Source organism: Papilio machaon, chromosome 10, assembly GCF_912999745.1.
Source record: "Papilio machaon chromosome 10, ilPapMach1.1, whole genome shotgun sequence".
NCBI lineage: Eukaryota > Metazoa > Arthropoda > Insecta > Lepidoptera > Papilionidae > Papilio > Papilio machaon.
Window position 1 is genome coordinate 6,734,988 of NC_059995.1, and position 24,028 is coordinate 6,759,015.

General features: G+C 34.0%; 1 protein-coding gene across 3 annotated transcripts; it reads left to right on the plus strand.

Annotated features, from left to right (window-relative positions):
• The first annotated feature begins 734 nt into the window (after positions 1 to 734).
• LOC106718122 (homeobox protein unc-4) lies at positions 735 to 23,976 on the plus strand. Of its 3 annotated transcripts, none has more exons than XM_014512129.2 (4): positions 735 to 1,085; positions 15,437 to 15,609; positions 22,681 to 22,820; positions 23,179 to 23,976. In XM_014512129.2, exons 1-4 carry the CDS (start codon positions 884 to 886, stop codon positions 23,696 to 23,698), a joined length of 1,035 nt encoding a protein of 344 aa, XP_014367615.1. In that variant the 5' UTR covers positions 735 to 883; the 3' UTR covers positions 23,699 to 23,976. The 3 variants fall into 3 exon arrangements, with proteins under 3 accessions (XP_014367615.1, XP_045535671.1, XP_045535672.1); XM_045679715.1 differs by having other exon boundaries at positions 813 to 1,085; positions 23,188 to 23,976; XM_045679716.1 differs by having other exon boundaries at positions 813 to 1,085; positions 23,191 to 23,976.
• Positions 23,977 to 24,028: the final 52 nt, after the last annotated feature.

Consider the following 24,028-nt stretch of genomic DNA (forward strand, 5'->3'; position numbering starts at 1 on the left):
TGTGCGGCTAATAAACCACTGCGCGCCTCAGATTACCTGTCAAATTATATGCGATAGGTAAACCATTTCTAATTGCTTTTTTCATTGTTGGTAAAATAGAGTTATTTAAATTTTAATATAGAACAAAACAGTTTCACGTACTAATTTGACTGTCTATTCATAACGTGACGATCAGTTGAGCTGCTTACAATTTTTATTGTTTAAGATAACAAGTTTCTTAAAGAAAAGTTTGTGTTGTCCCTAACAAGAGTATGTTATTTAAGGAAACAATTGAGAACAGTAAAATTTCTCTCATAACTTCTTGCCCATTCTCTGTATGTGTCGCTCGCAGTGCGCCATGCGGCTAAAAAAGATTATGACAGCCCCACAAACGTACGTCGGTCTTAAATCTGATGTACTTCCGTCTACAATAACATTTCCAACTTTATGTTCTAAGCACTAAAGCTCGATTCAGCTTACGCTAGCTGCTTCACTACGACGTCGTTAATTCCGCGTATGGTGGAGCCTTAATTTATTATCCGTTATTCAATAAGCATCTGTAACGGCCGCGCGTAAGGTTTACAATCGTTCAACGTCCGCGCGCGACGTACGGTTGGAATAAATCTATAATATGGAGGGGGCGGGGAATTAATTTAGGAGGGGGTGTGGGAGGGAGGTAGGGGGGGAGGCCCCGCCCCGCGGCGCGCCATCTCAGTGAGCGTGCGGCCGCGCCGGCAGATAGACACAGGGCGAAGCGACGCGAGTGTTTTGTGAGGTCGGCCGATGTTTTGAAAGCGGGACTGGTGGCGAGGATGCATCGTGCAAGTGGTCTGCGGTGTCGGTAGTCACGATACCGGGTGGTAGCAGCTGTGCGGGTGCTGCGGGGCGTGCGGGCGCGGGCAGCATGGTGCTGGAGGGTGGATTGCCGCTGCAGCTGTACGCGGCGGCGGCGCAGCTGGCCCCGCGGCCAGCCTGGCCGCCCTTTCTGCCCTTCTTCGGGGTGCCGCCGCCGTTCCTGGCGCGGCCTCGGCTGCCGCAGCCGCTGCTGAGGGCGCCGCACGGCCCGCCTAGCGAGGACTCTAACGAGGACGGCGCCAGCACTAAAGGTACCTTCAGATAATATGTCGAATGAAACCAAAGTCAAAGCGGTATTTCAAAACCGATAGGGAGTTCAAAAACTGTGCGTAAAGTTTTTTTAAAAGTCGGCTAAGCATGTATAGCCCCTCCAATCTGCAGGATGTTCATGGTTGTCGGATTCTTTATTAGGTGGCTTCCTTATCGACCCCTACCCTGTCGGATCCTTTTCTAACATCCTGTTCTAAAACTTTTAACTAACTAAATCACTTTAGGTTGCCTATTTTTCAAATAGTACGTAAACTTTCGTAACATTTTTAGGTGTAAATTAAGAAAATATCAATGCAATAGTAATTAAAACAACCTCTGTAATATAAAAGCTTAATGGTGAAAAATATTATTGGTTCTTTTTCGGTATTCTGTACGAAATTCTGAAATCCGCAAACAGGATATTTAAACAGCTACAATATACCTAAACTAAAATTAGGGGATAGTGATGTGAATATGTTTTACAAAATCCCGCCGGTAAAAAACAAATAAACGATAATAACTTAAACAATAATAAACTATGCAGATAGATGAAATTTAATATAGAAGTAATTTTATATTTTGATTTAAACAATATTATTGTATAATATTTTTCACTCACAAGATCCTCAGCTATTTTCTTTGTGGCTTTTGAAATCAATGGCGGTAATCGTTTGCGTTAATAAATTAAATCAAAATACTTATATGTTAATAACTTAATATTTTTGGTATTATTATATTTATCACTTTTACTTATAGAAAACTGTTAACGAATAATTTCCGCTTTCCATTGAAAGCTACAAGTTTAAATTAAATATATTTTTACTTCTTTTCCTTTTCATTTTAATAATATGAAATATAATATTTATTAATATGACAATAGGAAATTATATAAAAAATGTAATTTGAACACGTGATTTTTTTATTATTAATTTATGTTACTTTAAAGTGATTTATAATTAACCGGTATTGTTTTTATCGTATGAAATTTTTATAATGTTTAGTTAACCTTTAAATTAAACAATTTCTATCTATCTGGAATCTTGTTTTTCAATCAACAAATTGTAACTTATGAAAAAAATATTGATTCTGATGAAGTAGTTAAAAAAATGCTAGTATAAATTTATTTATTTTACAACGATCCTTTTCTTCCTTTTTTGTGCCATATATTTTTGAATTCCCTTACAAAAAAAATACAAGAAACACAATTTAAATACCAGCGCTCATATTTGAAGATTAATTGTAAATTAATAGACGAATATATCGTACTAAGGTTACTTTTTTTACAAGTTTGAGGCCTAAATGATAGCATCACCGTATACTTACGTGCTTCAAAATAATTGCCATACCTACACGTAAATTGACACCTGAAAAAAAATCTTTTTTAATATGGTAGCGACATCTGTGGATCGTAATTACGGTAAATGAGTGTTGGATGCTGATTATTGTAATGTTGTTTTTTTTAAATGTCTTTTAATTGTACCTACAATGTTTTTTACAATTTCCTTTAAAATTATATGAACTTTGTAGAGCATTTCATAGTTTTATGATATTGCTTAGTAATTATAAATTGATATCGTAGTTATACAATTGAAGATGATTTAAGTGCTTTTTTTAGACTATTAAAAACATATTTCTTGAACATAATATAGTTGTTTTACTTAAGAAGGCCCAATTTTTTTTAATATTTTTGTATGTCTACCAATCTGTATGTTAATCTATCCGCAAATCCACATTTGTTCCCCGAGTCTCTAAAACGGTTGGACCGATTTTGACTTTCTCTGGATAGTAGCTGATGTTACGTGGGAATACTATAGGCTGTATTTATTCCGCCCTGACGAATACCTACAGATCCAAAGATTGCTTGTTTAGAATATAAACGATATACCGTGCGTGCACTTTGATACAATTGTAAAACTAGGGATGTTAACGATATGCAACTTCGGATACAAATGTAAAATAATTTTAGGTTAGCCGGTAAAATTTGCGAAGGTTGTTAATGAATAGGATTCTTTTGTATGTTTTCTTAAAGATAACAATTAATTTACTGATAGAAAAATTTAAAATATAAAGTTTTTTTAGAAGTATGAAGAATCAAAATCTAAATTACTGGTGACTAAGTTTTATTTTTTTGTTTTACATTTCCTACTTCTGACAAAACTTCTGACATGATCAAAATTGTAAATGTCATTCTAAGTTGAACGATCTATTACTTGTAATTGCGTTATATTGCGTCAAAACTGACAGGTAATTGACAAATGAAAAATTGGAACCATTTTGACGATCGCGTCATTTCCTAACCGTGCGTAACGAAGCGACACGAACCGTACTAGAATCGTTGATGTTTAAATATAATAACTATTCGATGACATCACTAGCATGCAGCCAGTAACACATCCGTGACAAAAGATGACATTAAACTAAAGTATTCCCCGAGAACTACACGAAAAGGCTTAATCAAGCGATAAGTGGCCATCATTCATATCGTAATACACCACTCTAATCCAATAAGGACCGAGGCGAGGTGTTGATTTTTTATCGAAACCTTCTTCGACAGATTAAAAATAATATGGTTGACAACAACAAATTCGAACGTCGACGCACACACGTCTAGTCGTAAATTATGTTCTTAACATTATAAAGGCATTATTCCCGAATTCTCGGTCGTATTTCGTTTGAATAAATTTTATATTAATATGAGATGTATAAAAAAATAAACGACAGGCAAGGTGCGAAGTCTAACGAGTGTAAAATGAATGTAAGTTATTAGTTGTGTCGGTGTGGACGCCTGCTGTGTCCCGCGCCCCGCGTAACCCCGCTCCCCTAGCGCTCACAGCATGTCGATAGCCAGATTTTATCGAGTCTTTTGTCGGCACTAGTTCTCTGTGGCCGAATTATGTTGTTATGTTGTGGATGACGCACGACCCACCAGACATAACACACCTTTTTTTAATCTTACTCCATAATGAAAATATCAATCATTTTTAACAGTTATGAGATTTGTATTGTTGGATTAAATTTGGCAATTTTTCAATTGTACTAAATTAAATTGATCATCGTATTTAAGTTTTAATGATTTTCTGCGTTCAAATAATTAATAGTTGGGTAAATATTGGCTTTATAATATATTTATATCAATTCCTATTTATCTATTTATATATATATAAAAGAAAGTCGTGTTAGTTACACTATTTATAACTCGAGATCGGTCGAACTGATTTAGCTGAAAATTGGTGGGCAGGTAGCTTAGAACCAGGAAAAGGACATAGGATAATTTTTACCCCGTATTCTATTTTTTATTCCGCGCGGACGGAGTCGCGGGAAAAAGCTAGTCTTATATAAAGTTGATATGTAAGGCTATTGAAAGATGTCACAAAGAACGATAATATATGCAATTTATTATTACAACTCTATTAGAAGTAAAACAGTGTGAGGAACCTAATTTAATTCCTTATCATTATTATATGACATACAATAAACTTGCTATGTTATTAGTGATGCAAGTTACAAAGCCGCGGCATTTTCTATTTATTGATATACGAGCTCGTTAATAATTAAATCGTTCATTGATTAATTCGCGTGTTTACAGGACACGTATCGGAACGCTATAAAATACCATTTGTATTCCAATTAGTTTGTTGTTTATGGTTTGTATTTGTTAAGTTGTGAAACAATGTCATTGAACTATGTAGGAATATATTACAGCATGTTTTAAACTTTTATATATTATTTTCTTTGAGAATTATTGATAATTAAATAATTAAAAATTAATCTTAATAAGTAGTCTATGTGTTCTTCCAGACTATATTCTACATATGTGCCAAATTTCGTCAAGATACGTTGAGCTGTTACGGAGATTAACTAAACATTCGCATTTATAATTAAAATTAAAATAATTAAAATAATGCTTAAGAAGAAATAGTTCTGACTGATATTGTCAATTATTTCTTTCATTAGTATTAACTTTAACTTTTACAAAGTATTATAAAAGAGATTTTAGACAATTATAGTCATAATCTTAGCTATTTAGAACCACACTATCATTACTGAACGTAAGCACTTCAAGTAAAATAGTAAAGTTATTGTTTTGATAAACAAACAACGCTTGTTAAACGTAAATAAAACTGCTCATGACAAAGCTAAATGGCCTAATAAACCAATAACACAAGCAAAAGCGCATCAACAGAGGGCGACATCGGCGGGGCATCGCGACGGCATGGGGTAGTGGATATATTACAAAACAACCCTCGTTTTACAAAACCGAATACAGTTCTTTTAAGTTGAACAAATACTTCATGATTTGCTAAAACTTTTTTAAACATGCTAACGGATTAAAATGCTGTTCTTATGTAAAACATACTTTTACAGTCTTTAAATAAACGGAAAGAGTAATAAAATAATGGTGATAATAATGAAACGAAAATTCATATTTAGATTTGAATTTGCTCGACTTCAGTAACTTTGATATCGCTACAATTTAAGTTAGTCGTTGATGTCTAATCAAGGCTTTTTTTCATTACTTTGTGCCATCTACAATAAACAGCAAAGAGCTGTTCAATTTTTTTTTCTTCAGTCCATCTACCACTGCACTTATTTTGATAAATTTTTGATAGGATATTCTTAGGCGATGTGACAAGTTGATGTCAAAAAATGTAAAAAATAAAATAATTTTTTTTTCATATAATTTTTTTTTTCTTCGCTAAGACATACACGTACATTCACTAACCCAACTTGATACATTATTCTTATTTCCACATCGCAACGCATGTTGAGTACCAAATAAAAGTTCTTTTTATACGTAAGTAGGTATCACATTCCACAACATACAAAAACATTTGATTACTGGCAAGTGACAAAAGGTAGTAATAAAGACTTAGGTGGGCAATGTGCGCGACGCGACCGCGACGTCCAATTTCAGGGCTCATTTCCCACACACCCTTTACAAAGGGTCTCAGTCTAAATAAACCTAAGGACGGTAACTAATTTTGTTAGATGCAGCTGTTTTAGGAAATTGAAGTTAGTTTAATATAAGTATTAGTTATGTTATTAGATATTTACATAACGTAATATATGTCGGGGCAATTATTTGTGTCCAAACTTAATAAAATTTGGGTTACTCTGTGCTCGCTACTTGGTCTGTATGTTAAGGTTTAAACGTTTTTATAGTACGTAAATTAATGCGATGCATCTTTTTTCATTAATCCTATAATATAATAATATTCGAAATTATAAAAAGGAGAGATTTGACTGTTTGCATTGAATAGGCTCCAAAACTAATTAACCGATTTGAAAAATTCTTTCACTATTGGTAAGATACACTATCTACGGGTGATATAGGCTATATTTATTACTAGATTAATTTAATTCCACGCGGACGAAGTCGCGGACAACTGCTAGTCTTTTATAAAATGTAAAAATTATTCTTGACTATTGACTTTTCCTTACTTCATCATTTAATTTTTTGTAACTTATAGGTAGCTAATCTAAGTTACGTTTCAACAAGTATATATTAAGAATGAAATTGGATTTTATTAAAAAATCTGTTATAACCAGAGCGCAATTATATTTATTAAGTTATTCCCTAGGAGGCGCTAGCGCACGTTACGCGTGTCGAATCGCCCGCCGCGTGGCCCAAAACATGCATTTGTCAAATTCGAGTCGCTTTTTTACTGTTTACTTATCCCTTTGCCCCTCACCCCTTACAGGAATTGGTCACGGGAGACGTGTGCGATTTCCCGCCAATATGTCCAATAGTTTAGCGGTTTATTGGTACAGTAGCGGTGGAATTGGACCCATGGGCATTATTTTAGGATCCTCAAATCTGTCAAGGAGCTTAGTCGTAATCAGAAGTGCCATAAAATGTATGACAATGTAAGTAATGTAATGTATGAATTTAAAGCAACAACAAATAAGGAACTAATTCGCACTATGACTTTAAACTACTTGAAACAGTCACAGTAAATTTTTTCACCGAACATTTAATTAACAGTTAATAAAATAATGTAAATAATACAGTAATAAATAATTAAATTATGATACCTGCGGTTTCTTTTATTTAATAGTTGATTTTCATATAAATAGTTCTCATTTCAGTTTTCAGTTTTCATATAAAAACTAGCTGTCGCCCGCGACTCCGTCCGCGCGCAGTTAATAAAAAACTTAATAGCGGTATGAAAAATAGATAGTAGCCGATTCTCAGACCTACTGAATATGAATATAAAATTTCATAACAATCGGTCAAGCCATTTCGGAGGAGTACGGTAACTAACATTGTGACATGGAAATTTTATATATAAGATAAATTGTTGCAGTCAGAATTCGCAACTTTGTATTTTTGCAAGACTACAAATACATAATACATTAGCAATAATGATTCGACTTTTTCTACTTTCAAAAATAAATTGCAAAATAATTGCTATGTGCGAATTGTAACAAATCGATTATAATCATTGTTTCAAAACGTGGGACCATCAGAAAAAAACGTCACCCATGTTTTTTTCTATGTAAAAAAAAACAAATAACTAATATCACGGTCGCGTATAGCGCATGAATAAATTATGAAAATTCGTTAACAAATTTCGCTATGGCTGTTACCTAATTGTAGATTAGAATAACGAATTTATTATTAGCGTATTATCTAAAAGTTAATAAGTTGAATGAATTAAAACAGTATGAGATGATTTTTAAGCGAATGTAGCGTCTAATAAATCCGATGGAATTAATATTTGTCTGTATTAACTTTTGTACAATACTTTTATCAATATTTTTTCAGACTTTTTGCGGTGGGTTTTCACTGCCGATAAACCTATAGACAAATATATTCTTATCTTTGTTCTCCAAAGGAACACAAAGATGTCAATATATTTTTCTCCAACTGTTTACAGTTACTTACGTTTTTGAATTTAAATAACAATAATAACAAATAATTTATCCAAATTCCTATATGTTTGCTTATTTTCGCTGTAATCCAAGAATTAGTCAGAGCAACGGGAGATGTACCCGCACCATAACTAACCCCATTAAAAAGTGGCTGCAACCCTCGACAGTATTAATGTAGCATAAAATGAAGCCGCGCGTCACGCCTTGCGCCTTATATTGACTGGGAGAGGGCGAGAGGTAACACTGTCGGTCAATCTGAATACAACAATGAGTTGGGACTTTTGTAATGAGAGTCATACGTTTATTAGGCATACGATTGAACCAAATAATCTATCTGGAATCAAGGTAAGCTTGCTAATCCAAAGTATTTTTAATGAAATTTTTAATACATTTTTCTTCAAATGTATTTATTATCCGTCAATATACTATGGTTTACCTTCCCTATCAATCGTACTCTCTCACAAATATGTACACGTAACTTTTTAATTGTAAGATCATAAGCGTATCTATAAACTACTAGCTTTTACCCGCGACTCCGTCCGCGCGGAATAAAAAATAGAAAACGGGGTAAAAATTATGCTATGTCCGTTTCCTGGTTCTAAGCTACCTGCCCACCGATTTTCAGTCAAATCGATTCAGCCGTTCTTGAGTTATAAGTAGTATAACTAACACGACTTTCTTTTATATATATACTAGCTTTTACCCGCGACTCCGTCCGCGCGGAATAAAAAAAAATAGAAAACGGGGTAAAAATGATCCTATGTCCGTTTCCTGGTTCTAAGCTACCTGCCCACCAATTTTCAGTCAAATCGATTCAGCCGTTCTTGAGTTATAAATGGTGTAACTAACACGACTTTCTTTTATATATATAGATAAAAGAAGATATATAAAAATCACCGCCCCTATTATTTTTTTCATAAGGTAATGAAATAAATCATTTTCAGGATAATAATGTGACAAATGTCAACGACCTTTAACTTCTTTTTTGCAATTACAATATGAATAAATAAGATAACGAGGAAATATCAGAGTAATTTAAAACCCAACTTACAAATACCACAGGAAATATTATAAATGATTGTGCATTCATGAAATTTAGCACAAATGTAAAACATAGTCGGGAAGAACACATAGGCTACTTATTACGTTTTTTATGGATGGATGGATGGATGGAGGTTTGTTACAATGTATCTCCAGAACGGCTGCATGGATATCGCTTAAATTTATCGTGGATGTAGAACATAGTCTGGAAGAACATATAGACTACAAATAAAGTTTTTTTGAATTCCGCGTGGACGGAGTCGCGGGCGATAGCTAGTACTGAATATTTTTAAAAACCATAGCTAAAAACATAATCATGTAACAGTTATAGTCAAATAGTAGGTCTACATTAGGAAAAAATGGCAATAGTATATTAAAATATTATTCAGTTTTGCTAACTCAACTCATTAACATTATAATTGAAACAATATTTAATGCTAATTAAAGTAAAAATCTTGCCTTAAGAAAATACCAATCTTAATGAAGTATTTTTTTGGGTAGATTTACAATGCATAATTTTATTTGGAAAAATTTTATTATAACAGTACAATAATTTTATTCCTTGGCCGTTTTCTAGTAGTAAGTTCTCTCAATTCTTATTCTTAACTTGAATAGTACAGAAAATAAAGCAGCTGCTAAAGGGTTTATTAGAAATCATGACGTCCATAGACATCCACATCAGAGGAACTGCAGTATTGCTGGTCTTCAAGAGACGCTTTTTTTCGCTTTTCGTGCTTTTTTACACTTCTTGAATTACCCTAAATCTATTCATTTTCTTGGTAAATTACTGTATCAAATATTGCCTACAAACAAGAGATGTTATTACACCAGACCGTGGCATATTTACAACCGTAACACGCAAGCGGTAAGACCCGGCCGGCGCGGCACAGATTTATCCCTCCCCAGGGACTAAACTGACATTGTTATAAACTCCTAGACAGATTATCCATTACACAAGACATTCGTAAGTCTTGTTGTGACCTTCATTAAATTACTGTAAACTGAGAGCTGACATTAGTTTTGTTGACATTGACAATGATCAATAGTTCTCAAAAACAAATGTGAAGCTTATAATCTTACTAGCTGTCGCCCGCGACTCCGTCCGCGCACAGTTAAAAAAAAACTTAATAGGGGTATGAAAAATAGATAGTAGCCGATTTTCTGAATACGCATATAAAATTTGGTAAAAATCGGTAAAGCCATTTCGGAGGAGTACGGTAACTAACATTGTGACATGGAAATTTTATATATTAGCTTACAAAGATGGAAAACTAGCAAATGGCTAGCTTCATCAAGCAAGAATTATGCGTTACAAGGTTTTGTGTAGGAAAGTATAATAAAATAGATGAAAATGAATGACAGAACATCGTAGACAAGATGTATTTAGTCTGGAAGATGAAATACGATAACGTAGTATTAGTGCTTATATTTTCTACAATTTTTGGTTCGTAAGTATCATCAAAGAAATTTCAGCTTACTTCAATTATTATATTTATATATTTTATTTTTCTATTTTATAGAATATTTTATTGAAAGACAGTGATTAAATCTCAATGTAATGAACACATCAGTGCGTGACAAAGTGCGCACGTTGAGTTATAGTTCCCAAGAGAGCGGCGGTATAGGGACAAGGAGCTACGTATGCATTGTGCAAAACTATTGTAATTTTAATACAAGTATAGTGTTACTTATCAAAGATACAAGGTTTAACTCCGAGTTTCTACTGTCTAAATCCTGTACAATAATTCATCCCTCTCTCTTTGAATAAACAGATATTGGTGAAGGTATTGTTCTTATTACTAATATAAATATATACCGTCTCGTTGCAAAAGTATTCTTTAAGTACTTACATCATAATAATTATATACCGTCTTAACAATATCATCATCTCTCTGGCCATATCATTCATGTGTTGTGGGCCCACAAGGTTTGATATAAACCTAAGCGAACACATTATTTTGGCAAATTTTTTTACGGCCTGCCGTGAGCCTATCGGCATACCTACTGTCGCAACAATATCTAATATATAAAATTCTCGTGTCACAGTTTTCGTCACCGTACTCCTCCGAAACGGCTTGACCGATTCTCATGAAATTTTGTGAGCATATTCAGTAGGTCTGAGAATCGGCCAACATCTATTTTTCATTTTTTTTTTAACTGCGCGCGGACGGAGTCGCGGGCGACAGCTAGTCGTTTTACAAAATACAGAAAAACTCTTGGATATTTGAGAAATTTCTTGTGTTGTTAATGGAAAATGTCTATATAAGTACGTACATATATAGTTGTTACATTATTAGGTTATAACTTAATAATGATACGTACTTAGTGATGAAAGGCGGTATCTCTAGCTAATCATAGACAACCATCACTCACAATATGCAATACGCGGCAAATGAGCTGTCAATGTAGACGCTACAAGGGAATTTCCCGCATTTCATATATCGTGTTTGTTACATATCGCCACAGATTATAACTAAATTATGTGTTGATGTTAACAGATGATCAAATGTGATTACATAAAGACAATCGGAGCGTATGTATATACTTGTATATTATATGGTAATTGATTTAAACATTACTATACAGGCTGTTACCAATATAATACAGGGGGTATTATGACTTTATGGACTTATTTATGGATACTTAGAGTTAACTTTAACCAAATAAAATTTTATAGTATTTAAAATTAAATAATATATAGGGAATAAGCACGAATATTTTGTACTAATGTTTAGTTTAGTTTTTTTTTTAATTCGAGAGCGTTAATTTCATCACATTAGCTAGAGATTCAATTAAATGTATATTACATGCAACCAGACGGAATCTCGAAGAATGGAATCCGTTGCAAGCACGAAACATTAAATAAATTCAATTAGGTCGAGACGTCTGCTCTTCTTGGAAGCACTCGATGCACTGAATTCATAATGAACCCACTTTTCTTTCCGATGTCTTCATCGATCCGAGCAGGGACGAACTCAAAACTTTTAAATTTGGTGACACACGAAATTTTTATGCGCTTTTTATTTTAAATTAAGTTGTTTAATATACTCATTATAATAATAGTTCAAGACAAAAAATCAAAGAATTAATTTTCATATTTTTTTTCAATAAAATAAAATAAAATAAAACCATTTAAAAGTATTTGTGTATAAAATTATTTGTGACTTGCACCATGATAACGTATGTTTACGTAAATTGAGCTAACTTTCTTAACAAAAAAATAATTCAAGAATTGAGATGCAAAAGCATTCAAACACAATAATTTTCTTCTGTCCTCTTTGAAAGCAAAGTTCGTCCCTGGTAGGCGTGTCGGGTCTGACAGCGAGTCACCCATTTTATGTCAAAATTATGACTTTATTATTGGCGGTTGCTTCGGAAATTAATTTCCCGGGATCGAGAGTAAATTATAGGCGGTCACCACACGCCTCGTCAGGTTTTTAGGAATCTGCGCTGCGGAGAAGTAATCATTTTTAATTCTGTACCCTGATGTTTACATAAGTGTCTTCAATACGGTAAAAAAAAGGTTAATTGCACCAAATTTGCTACATTGTTGAAGTGTATATTTTAAAAATTATTGTTTGGATACGATAATTATTTTTATTTTGCAGTTTGATTAATTTAATAATCAGGACTGTGTTGTATATAAAATTTGTTTTGCTTGCCGTTTGTGTGATGGACGACAAAGGGCAATTCTTTCATTCTTGTCACAACAGCAAAGACAATTTTTTTATTTTGTTATTGATATATCACGTTAAATTTTCTCTAACTATTTCATATTTACAGCATTTCTTTTACAGCTCGATTTTTCGCTCGTAGCTTAAAAAATAAAGTGAAAAAATACTTCAAACTTTACAATTAAATAGCACATTATGCATTCAAGGTTTCTCTCTACAAGTACGATGCATTTAACTAAAGTGTCATTAATTCAACGAGAGGTAAAACTGTTTAGCAAAAATAAAAATAATTGATACTGAGGACACGTCGCCATTAAATAACATACAGTTATCGAGAGACGCTTCGAGGAGGCTATAAAACCGATTTTCCAAAATAGTGGTGCATCAAGAACCGTAATTATCGGTCACTAGTGTGAACATTGTCGATACATGATTATCGGTTAAAGTTGAGCTGTGTACACACTAGTAGTTATTTTTTAAACAACGATGCGTCATTATCGATAAAATTTCAACGGAATTCACAGACATTTTGATGCCCGATTGGGTATTGATTCTGAGAATAATGTCTTGATTAAGCAATCCGTCGCGTTATATGTTGTTCCATCTTAAAATATTCGTTTATAACTGACAAGGACGTAATATTTTTCGCGGTTATGTCTGTTTCGTTGTGACATCTAGCTTCAACTGTTTGGTTGATTTTGAAGACTGTGGTGTAATTCAATTCGTATTTTATCCCAGTCTGTCATAGAGGGAGTCACCATTTATAGGGTTGTTTTAAGATATATGAACAATCCAAAACTCTTTATGTACAATCTAATATTATTTAATACAATGATAAACTATAGTAATCAAAAGACTCGCAAATAAAGATCTGTATCTGGCTCAATAAAAGCAATAAACTGTAAGCAATTTGTTAGGAAGTTGCAGTTTATCAATTCCCTTGTACTGTCATATAATGGATTTATGACGGGCGGCGAATGCGATTGCCTTTATTGAATAGCTGCGTTGTGCGCTCCAGCCGATGCAGGACACGATAACGCGAATTACACAATCAATATAATAAATACATTACCAAATATGGCATAATGAATGAAAGTTTCAACGATGGTGAATAAAAAATATATAGTTAATGTAGAGTATTCTAGAACACTGAAACAAACCGGGGCATTCGTACTCTAGAATCGAGTTATGTCATAAAAAAATTTCAAGTCGTCTAAGTTACATGTCATTATGGAATGGACAAAAATACGAAAAACATGATAGAAACAGCAAATTAAAACAAAAATAACAATCAAAACCCTCATGCGGTATGTCGTACAAAACAGAATAGAATTATTAACTGCACGGAATTTATTAGCCGCGTTATACAACCCTCAAATAGATACTTAGTGAGTCCTCCCGAAGTACTCCCGAAGTCCCCCTCCTCCCGTCCCCGGTGACATTAAAACATTGAGCAGGCTGGCTAAATTAAAGCGCGCCAAAACTGTTGTCTGCGGGCCCAAGGCGATCGTTTGTTTTAATACAATAACCTCGCTCATCTCTCTCACTCCGTTCATTACTATTGTATATCTCTCTCGCTCCAGTATGCATGATTTAATCTTTTCTCTTAGGGCGACATCGCGACTTATTGATATAGTGAGAAAGGCTGTCGTTTCCTCACAACTTAGTTAATTGAGTTTAATATATGGCTTTGTGATTATTTCTAAAGCTTATGTTTATTTTCTTACATTGAAAATGTGAAGACCATCAACTATCAGTTGTCATTGTGACATAATTAGGGATGTGAATCAATAAATTAAATTCCAGTAAATGATTTTAATGTTATTTTTTTTTAATGCAAATTAATAAATGTGAGTGTTTCACAACAATTTGCTGCTCATTTTAATAGCACGTTTTATAGATAGATAGATAATATGACGTAATCAAATCACTCGCCTGCTGATCGGATGATGGTTTAATTTATATTTTTATGTGTAATCTAAAAACGCTTCAGATAAATTGAAAGCAACAAAATAACAATATACTCAGCACAACAGAAGCGCGCTTCTCTTAATTACTTCTAATTTATTTTGCTCTAAAGTCAAAGTGGGTAATTTATGGTCGTCCCTTTCCAACCCCTAACTGAAAGCGGTCGTACCTTCTCGCTCTCTCGGGGCCATTTTTAATTAAAATCACCCAGAGAAAATTAGAAATTATATTCTATTTTACAAAAACTTGTTCTGACGCTTTGTCAGAGATTATCTCTTTTTTATGAGCCCCCAGCCGCGGCTTTGTTTTAACGACCGAGGAATTGTCTAAATGGAGTTTTGTTGACTGCCGAAGTCTTTTACGATTATGTCTTGTTCATTTCAATCGATTGAGAACATTCTCGATTTTGTTATAGCGATTTCTTAATTCGAACATGTGAATCGATTATGGAAAATACCTTTTAATAATTTGTTCTTAATTAAATTATACTGTCGGTATAACTTGATCCGGGAAATGTTATGTTTTGAATAAGGAATATAAGCCTAAGCTTAAAAGTAAGCTTATGTTAAGGTCAAACACTGGATACAAATATTTTTGTATGGCCTACTAGAAAATCTCATTATTATGAGAACCATGCAGATTTTTCAGCATTCGTTATTCATTCATTGAATCAACATACATCTCAACAACCAAAAATAAACCTAAAATTCAAAAATGACACTCCGATCCATAGACAACGTGATTATACATAGATTAAAAATCATAAATCATAGACAATACGCTTTCTGCACCAGGTGGCGTTGGCGACGACGACGGCGACAGTGGTAAGCGGCGGCGGTCGCGTACAAACTTCAACTCGTGGCAGCTAGAGGAACTCGAGCGAGCTTTTCTTGCCTCTCACTACCCAGACGTCTTTATGCGGGAAGCGCTCGCCATGAGACTGGACTTGAAGGAGAGTCGGGTTGCGGTAAGTTCATTGAACACTTTAAACTACCGAATTCTATGCAAATGTTCTGGCTGGGAGAACACTTGAAAGCATCCTTTGACCATTTAGATAAAACATCTGCTACCTTTTAATTTACTGCACAAGTTTATGGAAAGTGGTAAATTCGTTATTCTAGCGATACTACGTGACCACTTGCTTGTTAGCTTCTTTGCAGTATAAAAAAATACAAAAAAAAGAAGAAATTGGCCTATCTATGGAGAAGGGCAAGTTTATGACTAAAAATATTATAAATAATTTATGAAGCGTAGACTCATAAAAATTCGTTTACGGTAAATTTCTTACATGAATTAGCACGGACAGGAAACACTGGCACTATAAAGTTACTACCAGTCACGGTTAGACAACGTGCTCCTTTGCTTCGTGCTTTTATATTTAGACTGACTTGTAAAGGGAGCTGGTGCTAATTTTCACGCCTAACGTCTTAATTCTAAACGTAACTAATTAACATTTTCATTACCATAATTATTGACTGTTATTCCTATACATTACGATGCCAAAACATTAACAAATAGGTAAACAAGTACATGGAATGATATTCAGAATTTTTCTTTAATAATTTATCATTCAAAGAACCAAAAAGAAGAAAGATTTAATTATTTGTTTTCAATAAATATGCTCCTAAACTTCTGGACAGATTTGAAACTTTCATTGTTAGGAAGCTACATCTCTGGGTGATATAGGCTATATTAATAACCTACTAGATTTTTTTTAATTCCGTGCAGACGAAGTCGGGAGCAACTGCTAGTTTAAATAACTATACTATATAGTAATAATATAATACGCCATAGCTTATGAGTTGCCGGATCCCCGACAAAGTTTTTTTTTCCAACTTATTACTTATTACATACTTGTGTGTTTTAAGTCATTTTTGCAACAAAGCGCTTGTTAAAAATCGTCTTATGAAAATATTTTTCTATTTCATTGATTTATATGATAAAGGTATATCGGAATACATAAGTGCGGTCTTCGGTTTCCGTTCAATATAAATGAGGGACGTTTTCCCTTATTTTCGCGGACCTTCCCGGGCTAAGCGGCCATCAGGGACCCTTGGGTAGTCAAGCAACTTTTTATATAAGCTTTAGGAAATGGAATAAGGTTCGACCTTAGATAATGCGCGTTTCAATGGAGACGGTTTCTTTTAACACAAGAAACGTAACTGAAATAATATTTGATATCAATTCAGTAATCGAAAACCATTGGTTTTACGTTACAAATATTACAAGCATGTTTAACATTCCACAATATAAATATCCATAAATTCTTATACAAGGTCTACTTAACAAAAAGCATCTCATAAAGTAATATTATATAATATTTGTTTAAAATTTTAAACCACTGCAAATGTTAATTTTTTTTTTAAAAATACATTGCGTCAGAGCTTTTTTCTTTTAATTTTGTGACTATTTTTTAGCTTTTGAACGAGAAAAGTAAAAAATACACTTTTCTGCTCTTTGCGTAAAAATTTAACCAATTTTTATGTGTATAAAGATGGCCAAAGAAATGTGCGCCGAGCATTGAATACTCAATTTTTAATATTCCAATGTTGCCAGAGTCAGTCGCTCGGTTTAGCCTTTGATTTATATTCGTTAATAAAAGCCTTTTGGAGTCGCTCCAACAGCTTAATGTAATTGAAAAATTGCACGAGGCTTGGCTTTGCTCTTAATTGCTAGAGATTGCCATTCCATTGAAATGCTATCAAAGAATTGAATTTAAGTTTCAGTTAAATTCGTGTATCAATCTTTAGCAAATTGTCTATTAATTTACTCTTTGGTTTACTCTGTCGAAACACTCATTGTCAACACGTATTGCCATTTCTTTTGTTCTCTTTCCTAAAACTGTTTCAACAACATGTTTTGTAGTATCTACCTAAAAGGTCTGTAAAAATAAAACAAGTTTTCATCGATTGCTATCCCATTAAATAACTTTTCTAAACAGATTTAAAAATTTTCCTAAAAATAATTTTCATTGCACTGAATTATCGTGTAGAGATACAAGCAGGTTGTGAACTTAATAAGTATGAGTATTTTATCAAATGCTCATATTGTAGCGAAACAAATCCGTTTCTATAATAAGATCGTCCGCGATCGTATCCGCCTCTTATCGGCGCATCGCGCTGCGAGAGACAGACTACCCTAATAGTTGGTATAAATCAAAAGATTGCAATCTCGCCGGCACCCCTGGGACGCGAGCGAGACGGCACGATTGAATAGCATAGATTTAAATGGCAGGGTCAGATAGGGACGGCTGCAGATCTCTCCGCTCCAACGTCGATCTCACAGCCGTTCGAACCACGTCACAATTCGATTACAGCTCAATAAAGTTAAAGTGACTTGTTTTCGTCTGTAAAGTGGATTTTTTTCCTCTCTTTCTGATTTCTCTATTTTCTGTTATATGTTCAAGGAATGTGTCCTCGCAAGATTGAACAAGTTTTATCCTTTAATTCTTTTTATACGTCAAGTACTTAAAGAATTCAGCCTTTCTTGATCGTATAATATACGTAGTATGGAATAACTTGTGTGTTAGATTTATTTCAAAGGAAATTCATATAAGAAATTTTAAGGTAGCAGAACCACGAAGGGTTCTAAGGTATGATCGTTAAAACCTCATTCTTTACCCGAAAGTAGCATATTCTAATCTAATTTCATCCCCGCCCGAGCCGAGACTTACGAAAACGGACGCGCCTCGAGCGTCGAAGTATATCGACTTCATTTTAAAATTCATAGCATAAAATTTACATTTATATGCCAATTTCATTCCCTAACAGGGCGTCGGCGGTCGCACGCACACATCAGTATTCCTTACACATCCGGCGTCGGCTGGTTACACCCCCCCGAAAGGAAAAAAAAAAGAAAAATAGAAAACGCGCAACGTTCCCCGCTCGCTCGAGAAAAAACCGCGATGTTTAAATATGGAACACTAAATGGAACGCTTAGGCGAGAAAATGCGGATAGAATATAAAATTTAAGGATTCTTACCTCCCTCTCTTTCTTGTATTCACGACGCTTGTTGTCCTCTCCCTCTGTGAGCAGCCATCAAACATGAGCCGGCTTTACCGCCCTAGGCTTAGCGGTAAAAGATAGACAGCCCGTTATCAGGGTTGTCATCTTACTAACAAAAAAAAAACATATATATATTAGCATCTTCTTTAAACACTGTACCTATATATAAAATTATGTTGTACGATTTCTACAATCAGAAGAAAGGGATATTATCATCTTCTCTTAGAGAGTTCAGTTACAATGGTCGAGTAAAAAACATATTTGCGTTAAAAACGATAGAGGTGAAGCATAAATTATCCAAATGTTGATTTTTTTTTTTAAGTAAGAACAACAATTATTGAATTAATGAACTTTGATCATATACGTTTTATTATAGTTAATCTGTACGTAAACTTTTCGGAAGAAAGTCCGCAGATTCGATAAACAGGAAAAAGGGAAATCGTTCTTTCCCCAACAAAGGGGATATAAGTACATATCTAAATGGAAGTAAATGTATTGCTACGGGTAAGGGTCGTGCTCTTATTTACACCATTCGAAACATGATGGCTTAGGTTGACATACTTTTTCAGTGAAAATTGAGACACTTTCCAAATATGAATCGTCGTAAATAAAATTATAATTTAAAAGTATATTATTGAAATTATAAAATTAGTTTTAACATGTGTAATTTTTGAAAAGAATAACATACAAGTTTATAGTATAATTGGATAACTTGACCTTTAGATCTGGGATCTGGAAAGGCGTTAGACAGCAAATTTAAAAATTAACAAAGCTAACATTATTAACTCTACCTCCTCTTACCTCTAACATTATTATAATTTGATGGAATTAACGACTTGATTATATGGTTAAAAGGTTTTTTTTAATTAACTGAAAATATGGGAATATAATAGAAAAATATGGTAACCCTATCAAGTGTCAATTGTGAACACGATACGATTTTCGCGAATGGTTTTTCGTATGAATTTCATTACGACGCGGTTGGCTTTAAGTAGGCAATTCTGCGGAACAAATCACATGGATTTGGGAAGGTTTTCTTTTTTCTAGTAAAATGCAATTTGAATAAGACTTGAGCTAAGTATTTCTTTGTAATCTTCGTGTTTACACAAGAAAACAATTATTTCACGATTAAATAACACATTTCAATTGAGTCACAAATCAAGCGGATAACAAATTTTTCTAAAATACACTTCTCTTCTTATTACAAAATTCTACTCAATAATATAAATTAATCTTAAACTTAGTTCAACTTTAATAACTCCTAAGTTTGTAAATACAGACTGTTCCAGAAATCGCGTAAATCACATTTCGGTGAAGTTGGGAAGCCGACAAGTAAAACATCGGAGCCTCCCTCGGGAGCAGGGCATTAATGACTCGCCGGGTGTGAGGGGTGGGGGTCAGGGGGTGTGCGATATACGTGGCTCATTAAAAGAGGGAACAACCCACCGATGGCCATTACCAGCCGGTGCGATCCTATTCCGCAATCAATGTGTTTCGATTAGAAGAGAGACGAATGCGTTTGGTTAAAACTGATTTGTTTTCATACTCATTTTGTATTAACAAGTACTTATATTTATCTTTTAAAATATCGCAATTACGCCTCAAATCCTATGACTATGACAAAGTGTTTATGTTCTATAAAGGCATAAGATTTAATAAATGAAGAAAACAGAATCTACAAAGGTACAAAATTGTTCGTTGATCCACAATTGTCTTTCTTAAGATTTTTTATTACTTGCATAAACAAATTCACTGATAAATTATTATCTGTCGTTAGTTGTAAACACATATTAATATGTTTTTATTACCTTCGTTTGATATAAGCAATCAATAAAACATAATATTATTTTTATGTTGCTTGTTTAATGTCTCATACGTACATTAAAAGGCAAATACAGTAATTTTATAGGGTTTTAATATAGTAATTACACTACAGTATCTAAGTATTTTAAATCAAAACATTATTTATACAGAACGAATGTCTTAAAGGTGAATAATGAAACGCAATATAAAGAAAACGAACATCAATTAAATGTTTTTATTTCTCTTTGTATTACGGTTTATATTATTATGTTTATTGTATATGTTTTTCATGTTAATTAAACAAACACTAAGATTAATTTAATCATAAATAAGATGCGAACAAATCGATTTCTTAACATGATTAATGTACGAAATAGAATTGTAATTATTTACTATTGATAATTCGTCACGAGTTGCATTGTTCGTTGGAATGAAAAGTAGAAGAGATGTTAGGTAATTTTTTTTACTAAATGATCGCGAAGCGTTGATGAAAATATTATTTAAAAAATGGTTACTAATTAGTTACGAAACGGCAGTCAGTGTATTTGAATTAAATAATGGTGGATAGAAAATGTAGAATAAAATTTTCTCAACAAAACATTTTGGTGATGACTTAAATTTTCAAATATACAAAATTATTTGTGCTGAATAGAATTTCTGTCAATTTTCATAAATTCAGCCCATAGAATAGCGTTGCTCTATACAAACTTTGGTTTCCGTTTTGGACCCTATGGGGACGAATTTCTTAGTGGATGCCTATGTAGTAACAGAAACCTTTATATATACACGAATTTTTGCATAAAGGTTTCTGGGAGTCGCGGGTAAAAGCTAGTATATATATATACTAGCTTTTACCCGTGACTCCGTCCGCGCGGAATAAAAAAATAGAAAACGGGGTAAAAATTATCCTATGTCCGTTTCCTGGTTCTAAGCTACCTGCCCACCAATTTTCAGCCAAATCGATTCAGCCGTTCTTGAGTTATAAATAGTGTAACTAACACGACTTTCTTTTATATATATAGATAGATAGATATAGATGACATATAAATGAATTTAATTTTTTTACCTCTTCATTATTAAATTCAATAAAAAAGACCCAAGCGAAGATACAAAGCTATAAGAAACAAAAACAATATCATAACTGTCAGAGTTTAATTTTAATGTTCTATGAATTTAATTGCCTTTAGAAATGCCGACATCACAAAAAATGAAAATGTCATAATAAAAATTTATTAAATTAATCCAAATTAATCCAAGAGCGGGAGCATCGTTAAAAGTATCCTTTGCTATAAAACGCGATGGGTCGCTCATAAAATTATGCCTCGCACATGTTCCTTGAACTGTTACGAAATTATAGGGAATCCCTTTTTTTCTTCTTACTCTTGAATGCTTGATCTGTGTAACTGCCAGTCAGTGTAAGGACTATTGTAGTATTTTGTGTTTTTTTTTAACTGTGTTTGCCTCAGAGATTTGTATCGTCATGTTTTAACAGCTTATGATGTAGCTGACCTAAAGTATAGGGTTAATTATGATGATGAGAAAGTTTATTATCTTTACTTTTTTTAAAAGCCCAAGTGACATCCCTATATTGATGTCATTATTATCGCAATCCTTGACATATCAGATTAAATATTGATATGCAAAGTGACGTTGAGCATACCGTGATGTCTTGTAGATGGCGCGGATGTGCGACGAATGCGCGCGCACGATCCCCGACATTAGCATGCGCATGCGTCGGCGCAATCAAATTTTACGTCTCAATTCAACTCCGCTTTGCATACTCGGATGCGTTTTAATGAGTTTTTATTAACGCCCTCTACATTAAGATTTGCAACGACTGGTATACTCGTAATGTCAGGAATGAATGTACGATGTTATCAATTAAATAGTTTCACTGTGCATTTAGTGTTAATTGGTCACTAAGGAAATCGTTTAGTGCACATTTTATCTACACAAAGGGTGACCACTAAACGTCTAATGTGGCATTAAGACACTACAAGTTTCGTTATATAGTTGCTTTGAAGTCAAAGCTAGCAAACAAGCAAGCGATATAGAGTAAAGTTTAGCAGTATATACAAGAAAAAAAAGAGGCGACAACGTAACAAAATGACATACCTAAATACTTTAATTTATTGTATGAATTCATCAAGACAACACCAAGTTGATACTTGGGTCTCTTATCTCCATATTTAAGAAACAAATAATCATGTAATATTTTGTGTTCCAACAGGTGTGGTTCCAGAACCGTCGCGCGAAATGGCGTAAGAAGGAGCACACAAAGAAGGGACCCGGGCGGCCAGCGCACAATGCGCACCCTCAGTCCTGCTCGGGGGAGCCCATACCGCCGCACGAGCTGCGTGCCCGCGAGAGGTGAACCACTTGCACATAAGCTATCGCAAAATATGACCATAATCATGTTTTAGCTAGCTTCACTCAAACTAATTCCAACTAAATCTTAACAGCTAAATGGTACTTAAAAAAGTCGAGTGGTTAAAACTCCATTTATCACTACCAATGGTTAAGTTCTAGTGGTTGTTAAAAAAATTGTTGAAATATATTTGTAATCATTTAATCTACATTGTATTGAAAGATAAGATTATGATGGACTCGATTTAATTGTTAATTATTTCTGTTTTATAACAAAGGTAAATAAATCGCCTACTTTACAATCTACTTCTATGGTATTATTATTAGATTCTATACTTATTAGGCCCTATTTTATTACCAGGGCGCGAAGAAGAAAGAAACTGGCAAAAGCGCTTGAGAGACAAGCGAGGAAGCTGCGAGCTAAGGGAATCGCAGTTGATTTGGAAGCTTTGAAAGCGGAATACTTGGCACAGCACAGAAACAGCGGCTTGTATTCCGACTCCGACGGAGACGTGGAGGGAGAAGACAGCATGATCGATGTAGTTGGAGGAGATTCCTGTCACGATTCCGGACCTGAAGACTTCTCTCTATCAGGAAGACTGCGAGCACCATCAGGAGGAGATGCTATAAACAATTCCGATAGTTCAACGTCAGACGCTCATTCTGGACGTAACTTCAGTCCGATACCAGAACCGCAACCGTCTTTCTTTAAACAATTCGGTACGAGCGGTGCTAGCTTCGAGAAATTCGACTTCGATTCAGGAAGAGCTGTATCTTTAGACCTGAGCGGGACGGGCACAGCCACGGAACAAGATCTGTCGAGAAACGGGGGAACAAGGAAACATAATCCATTTAGCATAGAATCGTTGCTTAACACGTGAAAGTGACTATAGTATTAGATTTATGCTACAGAGGCTCTCCGATATAATTTTTATTAACATCAAAACGGCATTCGTTGGAAAGTTCCTTTGCTTTAAATATAATTATGGTACATTATTATCACTAGTGCTTCGGTAATAAAGACTATTAGGTACCAGTTAACATATCCTGTGTGAATATTAGTTGTAGGAGTTTTGTAATATATAGATCGTAGTGTAAATATCATCTCTCCGTATTTATTTCCGTCTTGAATGTTGATATGATTGTTTTATTTTATTTGGGGGCAATAATTTGATTTTTTGTTGATCTTGCTATAATTTATTTTCTTTAAT